We start from the raw sequence: 20403 nt of genomic DNA, 5'->3' as shown, positions 1-20403 counted from the left end.
GCACAGCCAGTGACAGGGGCCACCACACCACCCCCTTCCCTGTCCTCGATGGCCTCTTTGGGGCATTCCCCAGGGCCATAATTAGGGAGCAGCCCTTGCACTTCCTTGAGTATGGTGAGTATAATTCTCACCATTTATTACATGGACTGTGAAGGGGGGGAAAGCTCCTTTTTTCACACACACACACATACATACATACACACACACACACTGTGAAGCCACGTAAGAGTAGGCCGAATCTGGCTCTTGGTTAGTTAATATTTATAAAGTGCTTTAGGTCCCAGTCCAGCACAGCTCTTAAACACATGCTTAACTTTAAGGGCTTCACTGGGAATATTTAAGTGCTGAAAGCTAAGGACGTGTATAAATGCTTTGCTAGAGCAGGGTCTTAAAGAAGAAAATGTTAAACATCATTATTATGTGTTATAAACTCAGTGCACTGTCATGCAACAATGTAAATAGGGTGAATTTCAGCACCCAAGCATCAGGAAAATTCAAAATTAACATTCCCAGAGCACAATTATCTTGGTCAAATTACAACAACATATGTACCACTGTGGTTTGGATTACTGTTTAGGCTAGTGCATTTATACCTTACAAAATATATTTTATGTGGCCATGTTACAGTAGCTGTGGGAATATTTGACCAATACTTTCAAATTTAGGCATCTAAAGTTAGACACCTAAACCCGTATTTAGACACCCAAATAAGCAGGCTGACTTAGAAAGGTGTTGCGCATCTGCAGCAACCATTGGCTTCCAGGGGATCTGGGGCTGCTCAGTTTCTCTGAAAAACAAGCTACTATTTAGAGCTCAGATTTTTAAAGGTATTTAGGTGAAATCAGTGGATGTGAGGCATCTAAATACTTCTGAAGAGTTGGGTGTAGTTGCCTGAATATGGATTAATGAGCCTATCTTTAGGAAGCCAAGTTAGTCATTAATATTTGAATTTCCTGACTCAGACACATTTAAATACTCAACTTTAATGCTACTATTTTGTTCCCTGCAGAATGGCCTTGCTTTTATTTTAAATAAAAATGAAGCATATGAATGGTATCACAGTAAAGCAAAGCGCAGACAACCTGAAATTCCATATTGCTCATGCGCTTTCCAGTATTTCCATATTGCTCATGCGCTTTCCAGTATTTCTTGCCTCTGATCAGACCAGAAGCACTACAAGGACAGGCTCTATCACATGCTATTTCAGCACTTCCACCTCCTAGATGAAATTCACCCCATGCAGGAGTCCAGGGTGATGCCCACCATCATGGTTGTACCTGGGGTTTGAACCAGAACCTCCAGAGCTAAAGCATAAGCTAAAAAAAGCCCTGCAGTTAGAAGCTCCTACAGCAAACAGTGGGTTACACCAACAAAAGAACTATGCACTAGACCACTTAAGACCATGATGAGCTTCATGCTGGCTGACTGTAAGGGGAATTTCATCCCCTTTACATGACAGAACCCAGCATAGCAGAGGCCTCACCAAAAAGATTTCTCTCAGTTTGGGGCAAAGATTTTGCCTGGCTACTCTAGCCCAATCCGTTTGCAGCTTGCTGCTCTAAAAAAGCCAGCTTCCGTGCTAACAGATACCCTGTGTGCAGCATCACTGGAACAGGTGGGACTGCATAGAGGACAGGGCAGCATAGGGTCCAAAGACTATAGCCCATCGGGACAGCCTCCTGCTCTTAAAGGGCAACACGCCTTTAAAACACAGATGAAAGAACCCTGAATTTTTAAAACCCGACCCCAAGGGGGCTGATGCCTCCCTACGCAGGGGCTGCATCTGCTGTGACAGATGGTTGTGAACACATGGAATGCTGATTCTGGAGCAAGCACAGACTCCCAGCAGGGGAGCGAGTGGTTATTACAGAAGACGACACAGACTGTGCGCAGGTACATGCTGGCCAGAGGGAAGATATTGACCCAGCTTCTGCAATGACTTAAGCCCGTGCAACCCTGTCGGTGTGGTGCTGGGTGGGCAGCAGTGCCGAATGTGCCCTGTGGCACAGAGAAAGGATCATGTGGCTGAGACACTGTACTGCAACTCAGGAGACTGGCTCTGCCGCAGACTCTCCGTGCGACCTTGGAACTGTGAAATGGGGAGATCAGGCTTCTTTTCTTGGATCTATTTAAACAGTAAGACTGGTGGGATCAGGACTGGCTCCCATTATGTGTTTGTACAGCTCCTGGCACAATGGGGCCCTGATCTCGGTTAGGACCTCTTGTCCCACGATAAGACAAAATCATCATAGAAGGAAGGTGAATTCTGCCCACTGATACTCCTGACTGCAGCAGCTCAAGTGGACAGGAGAGCAGAATGTGGGTCATTGTTTGGAATGGGTTAATAAGCAGGCTGTGGGTAGCATAGGTGATCAGATATCAATACTGCAGGTGGCAGAACTGATACTGGAAAATGGAGACCTTCATCTCTACACCACTCCTGGTCAGCAGGCACCAGAAATCCGCGCTAGCTGATGACTCTTCAGCTGCCTACATAAAACAAGCTGGTGGTTACAATCCAGTTCCTAGCCAATGCTCAACCGGTTCTACCTGGGCCCCTCTCAGGGAGGCCGAGGCATGGAGACTGCACTGCCATCCGCCCTGGCCGGGAGCAAGTCACAGTGCTGGGGAGCTAATGCTGCCACTGCCCATCTGTTCCCATGGCTAAATCTGCAGGGGAATCAGTTTGGCAGCTCGCCCCAGCACTACATCGACTCAGAACTGAAGGAAGAGATGTGGCTGGATGGAGTGATCCTGGAACACACCCAGGGCAGGTAGCTCAGAGTGTCCCCGAGTCTTCTCTCGGAGATTTTACAGCAGTACTCATACCGGTCACGCATGCACAGAGCCTGCCCCCCCGCTCTGAGTGTACCTTAATAGTACGCGTGCACGACCGGTCTCCTCAGTTCCTTCTCTCCAACGTAGGCTACCCCAACTCTGAAGTAGAGGGGAGGAGGGTGGGTAGCGGAGCACCCACAGGGACACTCATCTCAAAGAACGTCAGTTACTGCACAGGGTGAGTAACCTCCTCTTCTTCTTCCAGAGGTGTCCCTGTGGGTGTTCCACTCCAGGTGACTGAAAAGCAGTGTACCTCAAGGAGGTAGGGACTTCGGATTTGGTAAGAATGTGGTAGATAATACAGCTCTGCCTAATCGTGTGTCAGAGAGAGGGTCTTGAGTAAGGGCATAATGCTTAACAAATGCGTGTTCAGAAGACCAAGTGGCTGCTTTGCAGATGTCAGCCAGAGGAACTTTGCGTAAGAAAGCCACGGAGGTAGTCACAGATCTAGTGGAGTGAGTTCCGATGCCGGCAGGAGGCGTAATTTTCTTTATCTGGTAGCACAGTCGGATACACTCAGAAATCCAGTTTGAAAGTCTCTGGGTAGAGCTAGGTGTCCCTTTGGAGCGCTCTGCAATGGAGACAAAGAGTCTGGAAGGGCTTGGTTCTATCCTAAGGGCTTGGTTCTATCTAGCTAGAAGGACAAAAGCCCTGCGTACATCTAATGTATGCATTGTGGATTCAAGAGTTTGCATGTGGTTTAGGAAAGAAGATTGGTAGGTGTATCGGCTCATTGATGTGGAATAATGAATGCACCTTTGGAAGAAGGGTAACCTTGTCCTTGGAAAAATAGTGTATAAGGTAGGTCTGCCATGAGAGCAGCTATTTCTCCTGCCCGTCTGGCGGAGGTGATTGCCACTAAGATTGCTGTTTTCATAGAGAGGTGTAAGAGGGAGCAAGTGGCTAGGGGCTCGAATGGTTGTTGAGTTAAGCATGATAATACTAAGTGAAGGTCCCACAGAGGGGTAGGAGGTTTAATGTCCGGGTATAAGGATTGTAGCCCTTTAAGAAAACACTTGGTGATTGGATGAGCAAAAACAGAGGTATCATCGATCTTGTCATGAAAAGTTGTAATAGCAGCTAAGTGGACTTTGATGGTGCTGAAAGAAAGGCCTGATTGCTTACGGTCTAACAGGTAGTCAAGTATGAGCAGAAGAGGTACAGAAGTAGGAGGATGTTGTTTAGTTGAGCACCATTGTATGAATCGCTTCCACTTTCGGAGATAAGTGATTCAAGTAGATTGCGTTCTGCTATGTAGGAGCACTCTTTGAACCTGCTCAGAGCATGCTAGTTCATTTTGGGAGAACCATGTAGGAACCAAGCTTTGAGATGAAGCATGGACAGGTTGGGATGAAGAAATCGGCCGTGTTGCTGCGATAGGAGGTTCGGAGTGAGGGGCAATGAAATTGGTGGGCGAAGTGACATTCTGGTGAGGAACGGAAACCACAGTTGTCTGGGCCATGACAGGGCAATCAGAATTACCGTGGCACGATCTGTTCGTATCTTTGTCAGAACTCTGTGGAGCACAGGTATCGGGAGAAATGCATATAGTAAGTCCCAGTCCCATGAGATCATGAATGCATCTCCCAGGGAATGTTTGCCCAGTCCCGCTCTGGAGCAAAATTCGGGACATTTCATGTTTTTCACAGTTGCGAAAAGGTCTATGGTTGGTATCCCCAAATGTGGAATACGTTGCGGATGACTGTGTTGTTTATCTCCCATTTGTGATCCCAGGGAAAGCGTCTGCTTAATTCGTCCGCTGTGGTATTCATAGCTCCAGGAAGATAGGTGGCTGATATCTGGATGTTGTTTGCAAGGCACCAATTCCAGAGCTTTATAGCCTCTGTGCAAAGTGAGTGAGAGTGAGCTCCTCCCTGCCTGTTCACATAGAACATGCAGGCGATGTTGTCTGTCATTATCTGTACATTTTGGTTCCGGATCAATGGGAGGAAGTGACAGCAGGCATTGCGTATGGCTCGAAGTTCTAGGACGTTTGTGTAGGGAGGCTTCGGTTGAAGACCATAACCCCTGAGCTGTGTGGTTGGATGTGTGCACCCCACCCTGTGAGGGATGCATCAGTAGTCATTATGAGGGATGGAGCATCCTGTAGAATGGGGACTCCAGAGCAGAGGTTGGAGGGAACTGTCCACCATAGGAGAGAGTCTTTGACTCTGAAGGGTATGGATAGAGGCTTGTTTAGAGCATGTACATTCGGTCTGTAAACCGTGGCCAACCAAGCTTGGAAGCACCTCATGTATAGTCGTGCATTTTTGACCATGAAAGTGCACAAGGCCATGTGACCTAATAGTTGTAGACAGTCTTGAGCAGTGACCTGAGGACTGTTGCGAAGTTTCGTGGCCAGTAGTTTTATGGTGTTGAAGCGGTCAGGAGAGATGCTATGAACGTCTGGGAATCGAGGTGAGTTCCTATGAACTCCAGGTGCTGGGTAGGAGATAATGTGGATTTGGTTTTGTTTATTTGTAGGCCGAGGGAGAGGAAGCAAGTGACGGTGAGCTGCGTGAATCGAAGCGCTTCGTCGAGCGTTGCGGCTTTGAGGAGACAATCGTCGAGGTAAGGAAATATTATGACCCCTTGTCTCCTGAGGTAGGCTGTGACTATGGCTAGGAGCTTGGAAAAAACTCAGGGGGGCGGTGGATAGGCCAAAGGGTAGTACCCCGTATTGAAGATGTGTCAAGCTGAGGGTAAAATGAAGGAAACGTCTGTGGGCTGGATGTATAGTCACATGAAAATAGGTGTCTTGTAGGTCGAGGGCTGAAAACCAATCGCCCTGCTCCAGCGCTGGGATTATGGTGGTGAGGGTAACCATTTTGAACTTTTCCTTTTGATAAATGTGTTGAGCCTCCTGACAATCGGTCACCATCCCCCGGTTTTCTTTTCTGTTAAGAAATAATGGGAATAAAACCCTTTTCCTCTGTGTTGTTCGCAGGGCTTTGGAGCTGTGCTCCGGCTCCACTCCAGCTCCAGGCAAAAACCTGCAGCTCCACTGCTCCGGAGCTGCTCTGCGCTCCAGTTCTGGGCTCCGCTCCAAAGCCCTGGTTGTTCGGGCACGAGTTCCACTGGTCCTAATAGAAGGAGCTGTTGTGCTTCTTGGAGGAGCAGTTGCTTGTGAGAGGGGTCCCTGAAGAGGGATGGGGAGAGTGGGTGGGTGGAGGCAAGGATATGAAAGGGATGGAATAGCCAATTGTGACGACCTCAATAACCCACTTGTCGGTGGTAATGTTTTGCCATTGGTGGGAGAATGGCCGTAGGCGGTGTCCAAAAATAGGGACATGGGGTGTAAGCGCTGAAGTGGGAACGTTGTTTTCTATACCCTCGACCAAGGCTTCAAATCTGCTTATTAGTGGGAGGGGGTTGAGAAGCTACCGAAGAATTGGGGCGGCGACGCTGGTCAGTGGCGTAGCCAGGTTTTAACATCAGGGGAAGTGAACACAAAAAAAGGCGCCACCCGCCGCCATATCAAATTACTAGTTACATACTTTTAAATTTGTTATACATATTTATTTTGTACTTAAAATAAAAACACAAGAATGATATTGTTTTATAAGTACGTGTGTTATTTTGCATTTAAAATATAAAAAAAGTTTTACAGTATTGTATATAAAATCAAAACATAATAAAAACACGTGTTATTTACTTATTTTATATTTCAAAGATAAGATCAAAACAATATGATAATCTATGAAGCACTACAACAGCCTCTTTCGTCTAAGCTTCATTCTAGCAAAGTTATCTATTACTTTATTAAAAATAACAGGAGTACTTGTGGCACCTTAGAGACTAACAAATTTATTAGAGCATAAGCTTTCGTGGGCTACAACCCACTTCTTCGGATGCCCACGAAAGCTTATGCTCTAATAAATTTGTTAGTCTCTAAGGTGCCACAAGTACTCCTGTTATTTTTGCGGATACAGACTAACACGGCTGCTACTCTGAAACCTATTACTTTATTATAATCTACTTCAGTAGCCAATTGTCTTTCAATGGAGAGCAAAGCTAACCCAGACAATCTATCTTGTAGCAACTTGTAGCAAGAAGAAAAAGATTCCTGAACTTGTGTGTGGCAAAGGGAAGGAGAATGCTTCTAACCTTTTATCTAGCGAGTCTATGGGTTTGCCTGAAAGGAGATTGTGTAGGAATCCGCCTGATGGGCCAAAGGTGATCCTGGATGTAAGTAAGACCCAGAAAAAGTCTGTTGCTGCTCAGGAAAGTGTTCCTTTAGAGCAAGCCCTAGGTAAAGAGGGTAAGGGAAGAATTTCTGTGAAGGGTGAATTGTTGCTTAGAGAAGCTCCTAAGGGAAGGAATCCTCATGGTGATCTGTACAAGGCGTTTGCTGCAACTGAAGGGTGTGAAAGTGATTTAATCAGGGAAGTTTCAGTTCCTAACAGCCAGAAATTTTCTGTTGTGAATGGATCCACTGACTTTCCTTTTGAAAGATCCAGTGTGGGTAGCTTTAAGAAGGTCTCAGATGGAGTAAAAGCTGTTAAGAAAGTTGAGCAGCCCTATACCCAAGTGGCTGTGTGTGGCCAGCTTGTTGGGAAGACAATGGTGTTGGAACAGGAATGTCTCCATGCTAATTCTTTAAGTGAGCAGTCTGTGCTTCAGGGTCTGAGGACAGATTTGGTTTACTGGGGTTTCAAAGCAGAACAGTTTTATGGCCGAATGCTTGAGGATGCAGGGGAGAGCAAGCAAACTCTCACCCTCAGACTCTTTGGATTTGTGTGGTATCTCTTTAAGACAGAGTCTAGCCTTGGAAATGATAGCAGTTAAGGATATGAAAACTGGTGGACTGGCTCCTGTCTGGCTGGGAGAGGAAGGACTTGCTAATAGCTGTTAGCCCAGAGAGCCCACCCAATCAGCCAGTGAATTCTGTTAAGCAAGAGAAATCAGGGTTTGATCCTGCAGGATAAGGAGGAAAGAGAACTGAATTTTGCAAAGGGAAGCCACAGGTTAACCCTAAAATTCCCAAACTACAATGGTATTGAGCCAAAGGTGTGGCACGACAAACATGGAGTGTCTAAGGGAATTGCTTGTGTGACTTGTGGTTAGCCAGTGGGGTGAGACCAACGTCTTCACTGTCTGGCTGGTTTGGTTTGCCTTAAAGGTGGAAAAAACCCAGCCTTGGGCTGTAACTACCCTGTTTTAGCAATTTGTCCTGAATTGGCACTCTCAGTTGGGTCCCGCCAGAACAGCATCGTCACAACCCCCCCTTAATGCAGTCCCAATGCTGCCTCCCCAAGGGACCTGAGCCCCCAGGATCCCAATGAAAAGGGCGGGGGGGGGGAGGGGCTGGTTTGCTTTCTGAAAGGCAAATTCTGCACGAAAAAAGCAAGTCCTACTGATGTGTCATTGAATGAAGGAGAAGCCCAGAGCACTAGCTCCGCACTTGGGCACACCTGGAGTGTCAGTGATCAGGCTTGCTGGCCTGGCCCCCAGCCCCCATGCTCAGCTCATGCTGCCTCGCACTCCTCAGGCCGGGGTCACCACCCAGATGGAGGCAGGGGCAGCGCAGCATCTCGCTGTGAGGGGGCCATTGCTCGCACGCCCCCGGTGGGACAGCCCCTCTCATCTCTCCTGAGGGGGCTGCTCTGCAATCTGTGGCCCCTGGAAGCAGGCAGCACAGAGGAGCAAGGGGGGCACAGTCCCCCGCATGAGAGAGACAATCGGACAGAGGTGGGCAGGGTCTGTTGGGGGTTTGCATGGGGAAGAGGGGGTGGGGGGTTGCACTGGGAGACTCCAATGCAGCACCTAGCCATGCTGGCTCTGTGCATCATGAGGCCACTCGGGAAAAGGAGGCAGCAAGAAAGAGAGGCCGAGGAGGAGGTGCCCTTCCCCTCCCAGCTGGGTCGGTGAGTCCCTGATCTCACAGAGTCTCAGCGCTGCAGGCACCCAGCCCCCAGGTACTGGGCTGCACTGCAAGCTAGAGGGGCTGATACAGAGAAGTCAGGACCAGTCAGAGCACTTCCCATGTCATTAAAAACTCACTCCTGGAAAGCTGGGTGAGGTAATATGGGAGGGGGGTAATATATATCAAGGTGGGTGAGGTAAAATATTTTTTATTGGGCCAGCTTCTGTTGGTGAGAGACACAAGCTTTTGAGCTTTCACAGAACTCTTCTTCAGGAAGAAGAAAGATCTTCGTGAAAGCTCCAAAGCTTGTCTCTCTCTCACCAACAAAAGTTGCTCCAATAAAAGATATTACCTCCCCACCTTGTGGCTCTAATTTCCTGGGAACAACAGGGCTACACTACACCAACGCAACATACAAAAATGCAAGATTCACATGAACAGCAGAGAGTGACCATCACACCAGGACACTATTTTCACGATTCATCTTAGCATAATGTCATCATCACACCAAGGAAGTAGCACCAGCACAATGAGATAAATATAGCCACATGTGCATGCCAAAAATTCACAGTACAAGCACACTGGGATCCACACAGCAGGATAGTAGTGTCAGTTTAGCTCTCAGTCTCTGAGTCCATCCTCACTAAACTGAGTCCAACGGTTCAGCTAAACACAAGGGCACCTGCAAATAGCTGTACTAACAGCAGGATCTACACTGGCCCAACAGGAGTTGCAGGGCACTAATTCCCAGTCCCAGTGCAAGATGCATCCGAAGAAGTGAGGTTTTTACCCACGAAAGCTTATGCCCAAATAAATCTGTTAGTCTTTAAGGTACCATCAGACTCCTTGTTGTTTTTGTGGATACAGACTAACACGGCTACCCCCTGATACTTGACACCAGTCATTGTGTACAGCAAGTGAATGACAATTAGTAATTTAATGACCACCATCACCAGAGAATTACTCAACCCTGGGACTCAGCAATACCCCCCCCTCCTCCCAACATGATCACAAGACAAGCCCTTCCCTTAGGAGACAATTCAGGTTTCCCCTGATAGGAGAGGGAAAATCAGGCTACCTCTCCCTGCCCCCCAACATGGTGCCTGGATTTGTGTTTGCCAGAGCACATGGACTACTAAACACATATAATGTTTTCACCCCTCAGCTCACAGAGAGCACAGCAGATGGTTCCAGCCGTCCCTTGGGAGACAATTCCATCCACGTCCCCAAGGCAGAGGTTGTAGCTATGAAGATTTCCCCTGATAGTTTTCCTCTCCTACCCCCCCCCACCCCTATCCCTTCCCCACTGCCTCTTCCCTTCCACCCCATACCCCCTAAGAGGTAGTCACCCAGATGCCAGGGAGGGGGAACCAAGCACACTACATGGCCACTGTCTCTGAGAGGCAGGCATCTCTGCCTGGGCAGGGAGGGCAAGCAGGGACACCACACCCCACAGGAGACGCGCCTCCCCCCCGCCATGCCTGTCCTGGTCCAGCTGCCCGGCAGGGGCTGGTACTCTCAGTCTCTCTGCTGCAGGGGTGCAGGGGATGTTTTTGGAGATGCCTCTGGCTGAGCCCCCTGCTCCCTACCATGCAGACGGCCATCCCACCAGCAGCCAGGTGCTGGCTCTCACAGACACCTGGGGGGTTTCCAGTCCCCCCCACCCTCACCACAAGAAAGACCCCCCTTTGAAATACACTTACGAGCTGCTGCTACTGGCTGCCTTTAGTTGGGTGAGACGTTAGGAGCTGCTGCTGCAGAGCCAGAGAAAGCACGCCTGCCACAGTGCCACAAGGAGCAGGTAGGAGAAGGAGGTGGGGCTGCACCTCACCGGTGGGGTCTCCCAGCTCAACCCCTGCTCCAGGAGCAGTTCCCCTCGCTGATTGGCTGGTGGCCAAAAACCAGCTAAACAGCACTCCCCTAGCTACCCTACTGCCCCCGCCCCGGCCGAACAGCTGATGGCTTGTGGGCCCCCAAGGGCCCCATAAACAGTTGACTGGTGGGTGGGGTGGGTGCCCCTGCCCCCTATGGGGGGGGCATGCCCCGACCAACCCCCTTCTTCCCCAAGGCCCCAGCCTCTCCTCCTCCCCAGGAGCCCAGCTTGCTGGAGCTCAGTTCTTTCCCCCTCCCCTCCCTGCCTCCCCGCCTCCCCGATTAGCAGTCTGTCTCCCTCCTGTTGGGAGACAGCCGGCGTGGCAGGGAGGGGGCAGGGTATGCAATGCAGCATGCTGGGGGAAGCCGGCAAAGCCTGCCTGCAGGATCCCAGCTTGCTGGAGCTCAGTACTTAATCTTCCCCTACCTGGGCAATCAGCTTCTCCCTCCTGCTGGGGGAGACAGCTGATCAGCCGGGGTATGCTAAGCGCCTCTCCTCCGGCTCCTCCCACTGAGCCCGTCTTGCCGGAGCTCAGTTCACCCTCCCCTCCCTGACGCGCGATCAGCTGTGTCTCCCTCCTGCTGGGAGACACAGCTGATGGGCGTGGCAGTGAGAGGGGGCGGGATATGCAGCAGCACGCTGGGGGAAGCCGGGCTTCAGAGCGGCGCCGCTGGCGCCATGGTAACCCCGCCTAACTAAGGCGCGGGCTTTTGAAAAATTTGGTGAGGGGAAGCAGCTGCTTTCCCTGCACCCCTCCAGCTACGCTACTGACGCTGGTATCTGAGTCTCTGGCGTTGCTGTTGTTGTTGTTGCTCATGTGACCTATGGAATTGCTGGGTGCATGCGGGGTAGCGTGGGCGCTGGTAAGGTTGATATCTATATTGTCACCTTCTGGCCATAGGGGTTTGAATTCCTAGGGACCGGAGAGTTGCCCCTGAGTCCTTCATTGAGTGAAGTACGTCATTCATCGTGAAGGCCAAGAGTTTGTCGTCGTCGAAGGGAAGATCTTCAATGGTACTCTGGATCTCTCAAGGAAAGGAGGAGGAGGAGAGCCACGAACCTCAGCACATGACAACTGCTGTAGCAGTAGATCTTGCTGCAGTATTGGCTGCATCGAGGGCTGCTTGAAGAGCAGTACATGAGATGATTTGTCCCTCGGAAACTAGAGCCGTAAATTGTTGGGGTTTTTTCTTCCGGAATGTCATCAATAAAGTCCATGAATTTGTTGTAATTTCTGTGGTCATATTTTGCCAGAATGGCAGTATAATTAGCAATGCAAAATTGTAACGTAGAAGATGCGTATACTTTATGTCCGAGCAGATCTAATCGCTTACTGTCCTTGTCGGATGGGGTGGAGCGGGGAAACTGGTGCTTGGTCTTTTGGTTGACTGTGTCTACTACCAGCAAGTTTGGCGCTGGGTGAGTGAAAAGGAATTCAGAGCCCTTGGAAGAGATGAAGTACTTGCAGTCCGCTTGCTCACAAATTGGTAGGCTTGCAACGGGAGTCTGACAGATGGCCTTAACAGGCTCCAAAAGGGCTGCGTTGATCGGTAATGCACTCCTAGAGGAAGAAGAGGGTTGCAGGATGTCCGTTAACTCATGCTGCTGTTCAGGAACCTCCTCCAAGCTAATGCTTAACTCACTTGCAACTCTTGAAAATATCTTGAAATTTTGAGAAGTCGTCTGAAGATGACGGGGGAGGAGGCAGTAGGGCTTCATCAGGCGTAACAAGTGGGTCTACTGGGTTAGAGGCAGGTCATGATGGTGCTGCCTGGACCCTTACATCAGTGGCAGGTTCGTCAGCCGGCGGTGGCGGGCAGGTGTCACGCCTGGCTGTGGTGGTATAGCGAGTGGGGTCTCAAGGATAAGATGCCCCTGGAGCCCAATATTGCCACTGTGGTGGGAAGGGCATGGGTGGTGCCATCCAGGGGTTCACACACGGGGCAGGATCCTGAGAGTATGACAAGGTGATTTTTCTATGACCTCTATTGATTGGGGTCTGAGGATGGGAGATTTGATATGGTGAAAACTCCCCCTACAGACCAGCTTCCTCATCACTGGAGGAAGGCTGTGCGGACCCTGACTGAGCATTTGGAGAGAAGTAGGCATTAAGCAGAGGTGACACCAGCAGGTCCCTTAACTGTGCAAACTGCGGTGCTGGAGCTCCTCTGTGAGGTGAGTGCTGTGCAAGAGGAATCTGCTGTGAAGAAAGGTTCCTCTGCACCAGTGTCTTGAGCATTGTTTCGTTGCCAGTCAGCTCAGCGGGAGACAGAGCCAGGAGAGCAAGAATAGCCTGCGGGAGGTCAAGCATGTCAGCATGTGTCGGCACCACTTCCGCAGCTGCAGGCGGGTTTCGCACGGCACCGGAGCAGCCCGGCGCATCAAAAGTGCTCAGACGGGGAAGCGCCGGGAGGGAGGCTGTAGACCTGCCCGGAGAAGTCTTGTCCCGCGAAGAACTCTTTGCGTGTGAGAGCGGGTGCTGGTTTTTTTCAGTCTTCTTGTCTTTCTTTGAGGCGGGGGGGCTGTGGCATGCAGCTGAGTCGGCGCCCGGGTCTGAAGCGGAACCTAGAGATTTCTGAAGGAGGAGGAGTTTTAATCTCAGCTCCCTGTCCTTGCGTGCCCTGGATTTAAGTTTGCTGCAGTGGGCACATTTTGGGGGGATGTGGGAGTCCCCCAAACATTTTATACATTTTGAATGGCAATCTGAAAGAGGGATGGCATCATTGCAATTAGAGCAGCTCTTAAGCCTGGAGAGCCAGGCATGTCGGAAGCGGCTGCCTCTGACAGGAACGAAGAAAAAAATATATATTTTTTGTAGTTTTAGAGAGAAAAGACAGGAAAATGTTATCGAATTTCTACTGGTAACAAACTAACGAACAGGGAAGGTATATGAATGAAGGAAGAGAAAAGTCTCTAACGAGTCTGCTGAGCTCCGTCTCAGGCTGGGGACGGTAGAGAAGGAACTGAGGAGACCGGTCGCGCACGCGTACTATTAAGGTACTCTCAGAGCGGGGGGGCAGGCTCTGCGCGTGCGCGACCGGTACGAGTACTGCTGCAAAAATCTCCAAGTGAAGGTGGAGGGACACACCAACACCTGGAGTGGAGCACCCACAGGGACACCTCTCGAAGAAGAACAGAGGGGAAAGTGTTCAGCTGCTGTCAATGGGCCCAGTGCAGCTGAAGTCAGCGTAAAGCCGTTTACACTGATCTGGCCCATGATAACATTCCTGCCAAAACATTCAGGTCAGTGACCAAGGAGATGCAGATCACCTCACGTCACAGATCAAAAACTATAGTCACTCAAGTTACCCCAGTGTAAATCTGCAGCAACTCTGCTGGAGACGGTAGCAATACTCCAGATTTACACCCACATCCAGACCCTGAGATCTGAGTTTGGCCTCTAATTGCTGTAAAATGCTGTTCCATTTCTATCTGACAAGGAAAGGAAGGCAGTGACATGTAAATCAGATGACACCCAACGGAAAACGAACAGAGAAGCATGTTTGGGAATGAATCCAGCCGAGGCACAAGGGGAAAGGAGACACATGCCAGTAATCCGATTGGGATTGATCATTTCACTAGAGGAAAAGGCAAGGAACAGAGGCAATTGCAGGGACAGCAGGGAGGCCTGCTTCCCCGAGACAACGCTGGAAGCTGCAAAGCCAGGTGAGCTTAGCTTTTTATGGGCAGACATCTGACAGAGTAGTGCCATGGGGCAGCATGTGCGCTTGGGCAACACAGCGTGCAGTAAAACAGAGGGTTTAAAAAAAAGACGACGACCCTGTTGGATATTGATGCTCAGTAACGGCAACAGACTCCCACGCTCATTACGTGCAGGTAAAACGTGATGGGGGGGTGGGAGGGATTGATGTTTTCACTGCAATGAAGGTGGAAGGATGGCGTCCCTCACCAGGGGAGAGCACTCTCCCAAAACCAGTGGCAAGAATAAACACCTTGGTGCACCTACAGCCTGGGCAACACTTAAAAACTTAGGTCGACACAGCTATGGCACTCAGCGGTGTGAAAAATCCACAGCCCAGAGCAATGTAGCGATGCCAGCCTAACCCAGGTGTAGACACAGCTGGGTCAATGGAAGAATGTGTCCACTGACCTAGCTACCATTGCTCAGGGAGGTGAAGTTCCTGCAGCAACGGAAACCACCCTCTGGTTCTGTAGCCGGCCTCCCCACTACAGGGTTACAGCAGCATAGTTCTGGTGCCACACCTGGGCTGCTATAGCCTTCACAGTGTAGACAAGCCCCATCTCCTTGCCACCACACTTAACTTGATGATACCACGTATTGTCCCTGCTTTATGTCTCTCTGCTGCCTGCTCCCCCTTTGAAGTACATGATTTAGAATTCCAGTTGCAACACAACACCAATTTCTTCACATGTACCAATTTCAGACATATGTGCATCCAGGATTTCAGCTCAAGTCTGTCTATATCTAAGAACTACAGAAATTATTAGGTATTTGCTCTGGACAGAGACCAGTTGTGTCCCACACGAAGTCAGCTTACAAATATCTCTGCAATTTACATCATAAGAAAGTAAGATACTGGGTCAGACCCATGGTCCATCTAGCCTAATATCCTGTCTTCCAACAGTGGCCAATGCCAGGTGCCCCAGAGGGAATGAATAGAACAGGTAATCATCAAGTGATCCATCCCCTGTTGCCCATTCCCAGCTTCTGGCAAACAGAGGCTAGGGACACATCACAGTGTGTGGATTACATGTGTTTTTGTGATGCCTGGCATGATGACATGTGTGTTATAAATGGGATGGATAGATGGCCGGAGAGATCCTCAGGTAGTGTAAATGGGCAGATCTCCGCTGAGTTCAATCCACTTCCAGGAAGTTCAATGGAGCTGACTTCCAGGCAGCGACGCTGATTTACATCAGCGGAGGATCTGGCCCATAAGCTGATAAATCAACAGCAAAGCAATGTCAAGGTGCTGAATTTCAACATATTACATTAAGGACAGGATTTTCCAAGTGCTCAGGGCTGACCTCCCACTACTCTCATTGGCTTCAGCGGGAAAACTCCCATCAGTGGGAGCAGAGTTAGGCCAACACCGCATGCTTGTGAAAATCTCATCCTAGAAAAGCTCCTCTGGCTTTGGTTACCCCTCCCCCTCTGCCCTCACTGGGCCGGGTTCCCTGTCCCTGGACTGGCAAGGCATGAATGGCCTTGGTAGGTGGATTCAGCCTGGGGGAAGTCAAGCAGAGCTTCTGTCGCTGCCCCTCCTGGGGATTTGTCAGAGGCAGCAGTACAGCCTGCGGATGTGGCCCCCCCAGGAGCCTCGCTGGCAGAGGCGGCTGTGTTGATTCACTGCTTCCCCTCATCTCCCCAGCTGCAGGTTTTTACGTCCCAATGTCAGTGGACAATTTACACACCAGCCACTCCCGGTGCCATTGGCAGATGTAGAGAGAGGGGGAAGGAATGAGTACCACCGCAGCAGGATCACAGACATGAGCCATGGAGCAGCAGCCCGGCGGAGGAGCAAACTCCAGCTCATGCCCACAAACCCACTGTGCAAGGGATAAAGAACCCACCGCTAGCACACAACTAGGGCCAGGGCCCTGCTCCCCTTTGGATTCAGTTTAAACATTCAGTAACCTCATCTCAGGGACTGCCTTCTCTACCCATGACCCTATACTTAGTCCAGCCCGGCAGGATGGACTAGATGACCTCTTGAGGTCCCTTCCAGCCCTACCTTTCTACGATTAGACTCTTTGGCATCTGCACTGAGCACAGTGTTGGTTCCACACAGCAGGTCTCAGTACAGGCAGCCACAGAGGCCCTGGGTTCCCCTGCGCAGCGGTAGTTTGGTCAGTATCCCCGTATCCCTGCAATGGCATTGTGCCCACTGGCAGACAGTAAATGATGCGTGCTGGTTATTTCACCCCGTTTTTGCAGGTGGGACCACTGCACTTCCACCACGTCCACACCCAAATTCTTCCATGTCCTTCTTTAGACCCCCTGAGATTAGAGCTCTGCATGGCCAAATTACAGCTATAGGTGAAAGGAAACGGAGGAGGATCGAGGGCAAGCTATAGCCCCTGAGTGACCGTTGCCATTCAATCCTTATCTCACCCTGTAGATCAGTCCTGCAGTTCTTATATTTCTCCATGGGGGGCAGCAAGACAATAGCGAGCAGAGTTTCAAAGCGTTACATGGGGCTTTAGCCATACAGCTGCCATTACGTGGCATGAAAAACTCATCTGGGGAATGCATGGATTTCCCTCAGATCGCAGTTACCCCTGGGTCTGTGCCGTCTCAGCACCTTCTTCACAAGCACTTTGGGGAAGGGGACGGAAAGAAGGGATTCTCTTGCAGTGAATAATCAATTATGGGGAGGAGGGAAAATCAGGGATGTAATTTAAATATGCAAATCACTGAACTCTTTTCTGACCTGGGCCACCAAGACCCAGCAAAGTCTCCAGGTATGTGCCAAAAATGTTAGCCACAAAACAAACAGGCTAACTGGACTATGGGGCTGGCACAGGATGCTTATCACACAGGCCACCAGCCTATAAATGACTGAGTCAGCCCGTGCAGCCAATCTCCAGACCGGCTAGTAAATCCAGGGGGTGCAGCCGAACCCAGAGAGATCAGCGAGCAGGAGTCTGTGCCGCTGGTGAGGGAAGTTACCCTGGCGTCCCCGCCGACCCTGCCTACCGGTTTCTGGATCACACTGGTGTTCACACGGGTCAAGAAGTCGTCGGGCACAGAGGTCCAGTGCCCAGGGCCCGCTGGAGTTCTGTTGGGAGAACAGGACGACCTGGGCAGGGTTTAGCCAGTCGCTGGCATCCAGTTGGCTGCCTTCCAGCAGGATAAAGCGGCTCCCTGCAAGAGAAACACAGGTTGGAAGGCCTGGGACACAGAGCTCCCCTCAAACCAGTTTCAGCCCCCAAGCTTCCCGCAAGCCAGTTATAGGCATCCCACAGGCCAGTTTCAATTATAACTGGAATAACCCTTCCCCACACAAGCAGCCCTGTGCTCTGGGGATGATGTCCCAGAACAGGGGCTTCCCTGGCCTTGCCCTTCCCCCTGTGGCGGCCCATGATTTCAGATGGGGTTCCCAAAGAGCAGGCTCTCCTCGGCCATCAGCTTCATGATGAGTCCTGAGGGTTGCCAACCCTCCAGGATTGTCCTGGAGTCTCCAGGAATTAAAGATTAATCTTTAAATTAAAGATTATGTCATATGATGAAATCTCCAGGAATTCATCCAACCAAAGTTGGCAACCCTAGTCCTGACATGACGACGTTTGGCATCACGATGCACCATCCACCCGTCGCGACGCCGAGGGTTGGGCTGGGCAGCTCCATACCCAGCCGGATCGGCATTTCCCCTGGCCGACTCTCCCTGCCTGAGGGTCAAAGGGCAGAGCTGTGCAGGCGGAGGGGGGGGCACTCTCACCATCGGCAATGAGGTGCTCCGGGACGTGCAGGGTGATCTTGACGATGAGCGGGCAGCTCATGTGGGATGAGCACACCAGGCTGATCACACAGCTGGTGATGCTGATCAGGGTCAGCGTGGTCTTGTTGACGGGACTTCTCGGCGAGCCCACTGGAACAGCACCGAACAAAGAGACCGACGGCAGAGACGTCAGAGCCACAGCAGCAGTCACTTATGCTATCACCTCTAGAACACAATCCAAAGAGCCCCCTATGTCCCCCACTCCCACCTCCTGATCAAACAGAGCAGAGAATACCCTGAAGGGTTCGTCTTCCCAGGGAAACCCTCACCTCTCAACCACCCTCACTCCTTGGAGGATCAAAGGGATCACAATCCTCAGAGTTTGCATTAGTCCCTGTCTTGTTTGGGGTGGTGAGGGAGGGCAGCTTTGCTGATTTCAAAGTGGCTGTGCCCTGAAACTGCTTCCACAAGCAGAAAGTTCTTGGTTATTAGCCCATACGTCTGCAGACTCAAGTTCCCACGGGAATGAACGGCATTCCACGGAGCGTTTAACTCCGGGCTTGGAAAGCTGGTCGATCTGTCCCTATCTCAAACATACACTCAGAAGCAACAGCCGCTGTCCGCCCCCACGGTGTCGGGCATCCTGCAGTTTCTGACCTACTGTCTCTCTGACAGTTGGCACAATGCCCTGGCAGGGGAAGAGGCAACTCTGGGCTGCGAGAAAGCTAGCACAATCAAACCTGAAGCTTTAACAGCCTGAGGCTTCACAGTTCTCAGAACCTTTCAGAGCTGTGCGAGCGGTCCTAAGGGCTGCAGGCACATAGGGCTCAAAAGATGCTGTTTTGCTAAGAGTCACAGGACCTATGTTGCTAGAGGAACCAGCTGGTTTGGCTTCACAAAACAGAATTCTGTCTTAGGCTCCTATAGCGCCTCTCACGCCAACGTACTTCACAAACTACACCATATACCACTATTTCATCCCTGAAATGCAGCCACTTCTGGGAGGTAGCATAGCAGTAAGGTGGACAACCAGCACACTGCCCTACAGTGAGGGGAGGAGATGTTTTGGGAGATCAGTCTTTCCCTCCCCCACAAACTCTTCTGAAAAGCACACTGATCCAAATTCTGCTCTCATCCTCATGACCGGAAATCCAGAGCAACTCCAATGAAGTCGTTCAATGGAGCCACTTTGGATTTATACACGTCAAAGAGCAGAATTTGGCCCATTATGTTGTTATGGAGGATCATTCTTCACTTCGTCAACTGTCTGTATTTTACTGCACACATAACAGTTCAGTTTCTTTCACAACATTGCTGGGTGCATCAATGCATTCTAAAAGACCACTGTAAATGCCTTCATTTTCCAGCAGGTCAGAGATACATGGCCGAGTATTCAGTAAAAAGAAGAGAAATAGAGTATTCAATTTGTTTTTCTTTCTGGTAATTTTCTTCGATTCAGTTCGCCATGAATAGGCGCCACGAGATCTTTAACATCCAAGGCTTTTAATCTCTCATCTGAAGGACTCACGCACTGAGAAAACTTGTGCTGAGTTCACTTGTCTCAGAAAGGTGAAAAATTGAGTCAGCCTGCGCGAGGCCCTTTATCAAAGGGACCTGCCTCAAATGATTCCTGCTCTGAATTTGACCTGCTGCATTTTTAAATTGCTGCAATCCGGTGGTGAATATGGTGAAGCTGAACAGGCACATGCCAGGGTATGCTATGTGGCCTCCATGCCCATCACCAAGCTATCTTATGGAAATTTCAGTCTAGAACTTTTCCTAGGGGGAAAGAGAAATCAGTCAATTAACGGATTCTAGACGGGGATTTGCTTGCAATGGAAGTGAAGTCTTAGGTTCATCCAATGAGTGGACTGAAAGGCTGAGTGCTCATTTCACAAGTTCAGTTGTCCCAAGAAGAAAATAAAAGAAGAGAGAAATGCCTTGACTTTAAAAACAGCGATATTTGCCTGTATATTCAGTGAAAGGAAGACAAGGAGAAAAATACCCATCAACAAACAGCCCTCCTGCATTCCTAGACTTTAGTACATTCTCTCATCAAGAAGTTCTGGAGACCCAAACAGAGTCTCAACCCAAAACTTGTGAATCCTGACCATCCCCTTCCTGGCTTGTGAAACAGTCAGAAGCAACCGGCACCGGTCCTGACTGAAACCGCCAACGCCTCACGCAGAAAAGGAATTTTCCTTTCCTCCTTCAAACGTGCAGTAGCTCAACCAATGCTGAAAAATCCACCATGGACACTTCAGTCCTAGTCAACTACCGCCCAGTATCAGACCTCCCGTTCCTGAGCAAGCTCACAGAGAAGGTAGCAGAAGGCTGACTACTAGGTAATCTAATATTCTAGACCCAGCACAATCTGGATTCAGGCCAGGACATGGAACTGA

General features: G+C 50.1%; 1 protein-coding gene across 1 annotated transcript in view; it reads right to left on the bottom strand.

Annotated features, from left to right (window-relative positions):
- Positions 1-20403, bottom strand: part of ASTN1 (astrotactin 1) — a 209462-nt gene that overhangs the window by 91213 nt on the left and 97846 nt on the right. The window contains exons 6-7 of the mRNA XM_065409136.1: positions 18002-18151; positions 17260-17427 (exon numbers count right to left, since the gene is read on the bottom strand). Of these exons, the coding sequence (XP_065265208.1) occupies positions 17260-17427; positions 18002-18151 (318 nt within the window). The remainder of the gene's footprint in view (positions 1-17259; positions 17428-18001; positions 18152-20403) is intronic.

This window comes from Emys orbicularis, chromosome 8 (genome assembly GCF_028017835.1).
Source record: "Emys orbicularis isolate rEmyOrb1 chromosome 8, rEmyOrb1.hap1, whole genome shotgun sequence".
NCBI classification, from domain to species: Eukaryota; Metazoa; Chordata; order Testudines; family Emydidae; genus Emys; species Emys orbicularis.
This window is presented reverse-complemented; position numbering and strand designations above follow the sequence as displayed.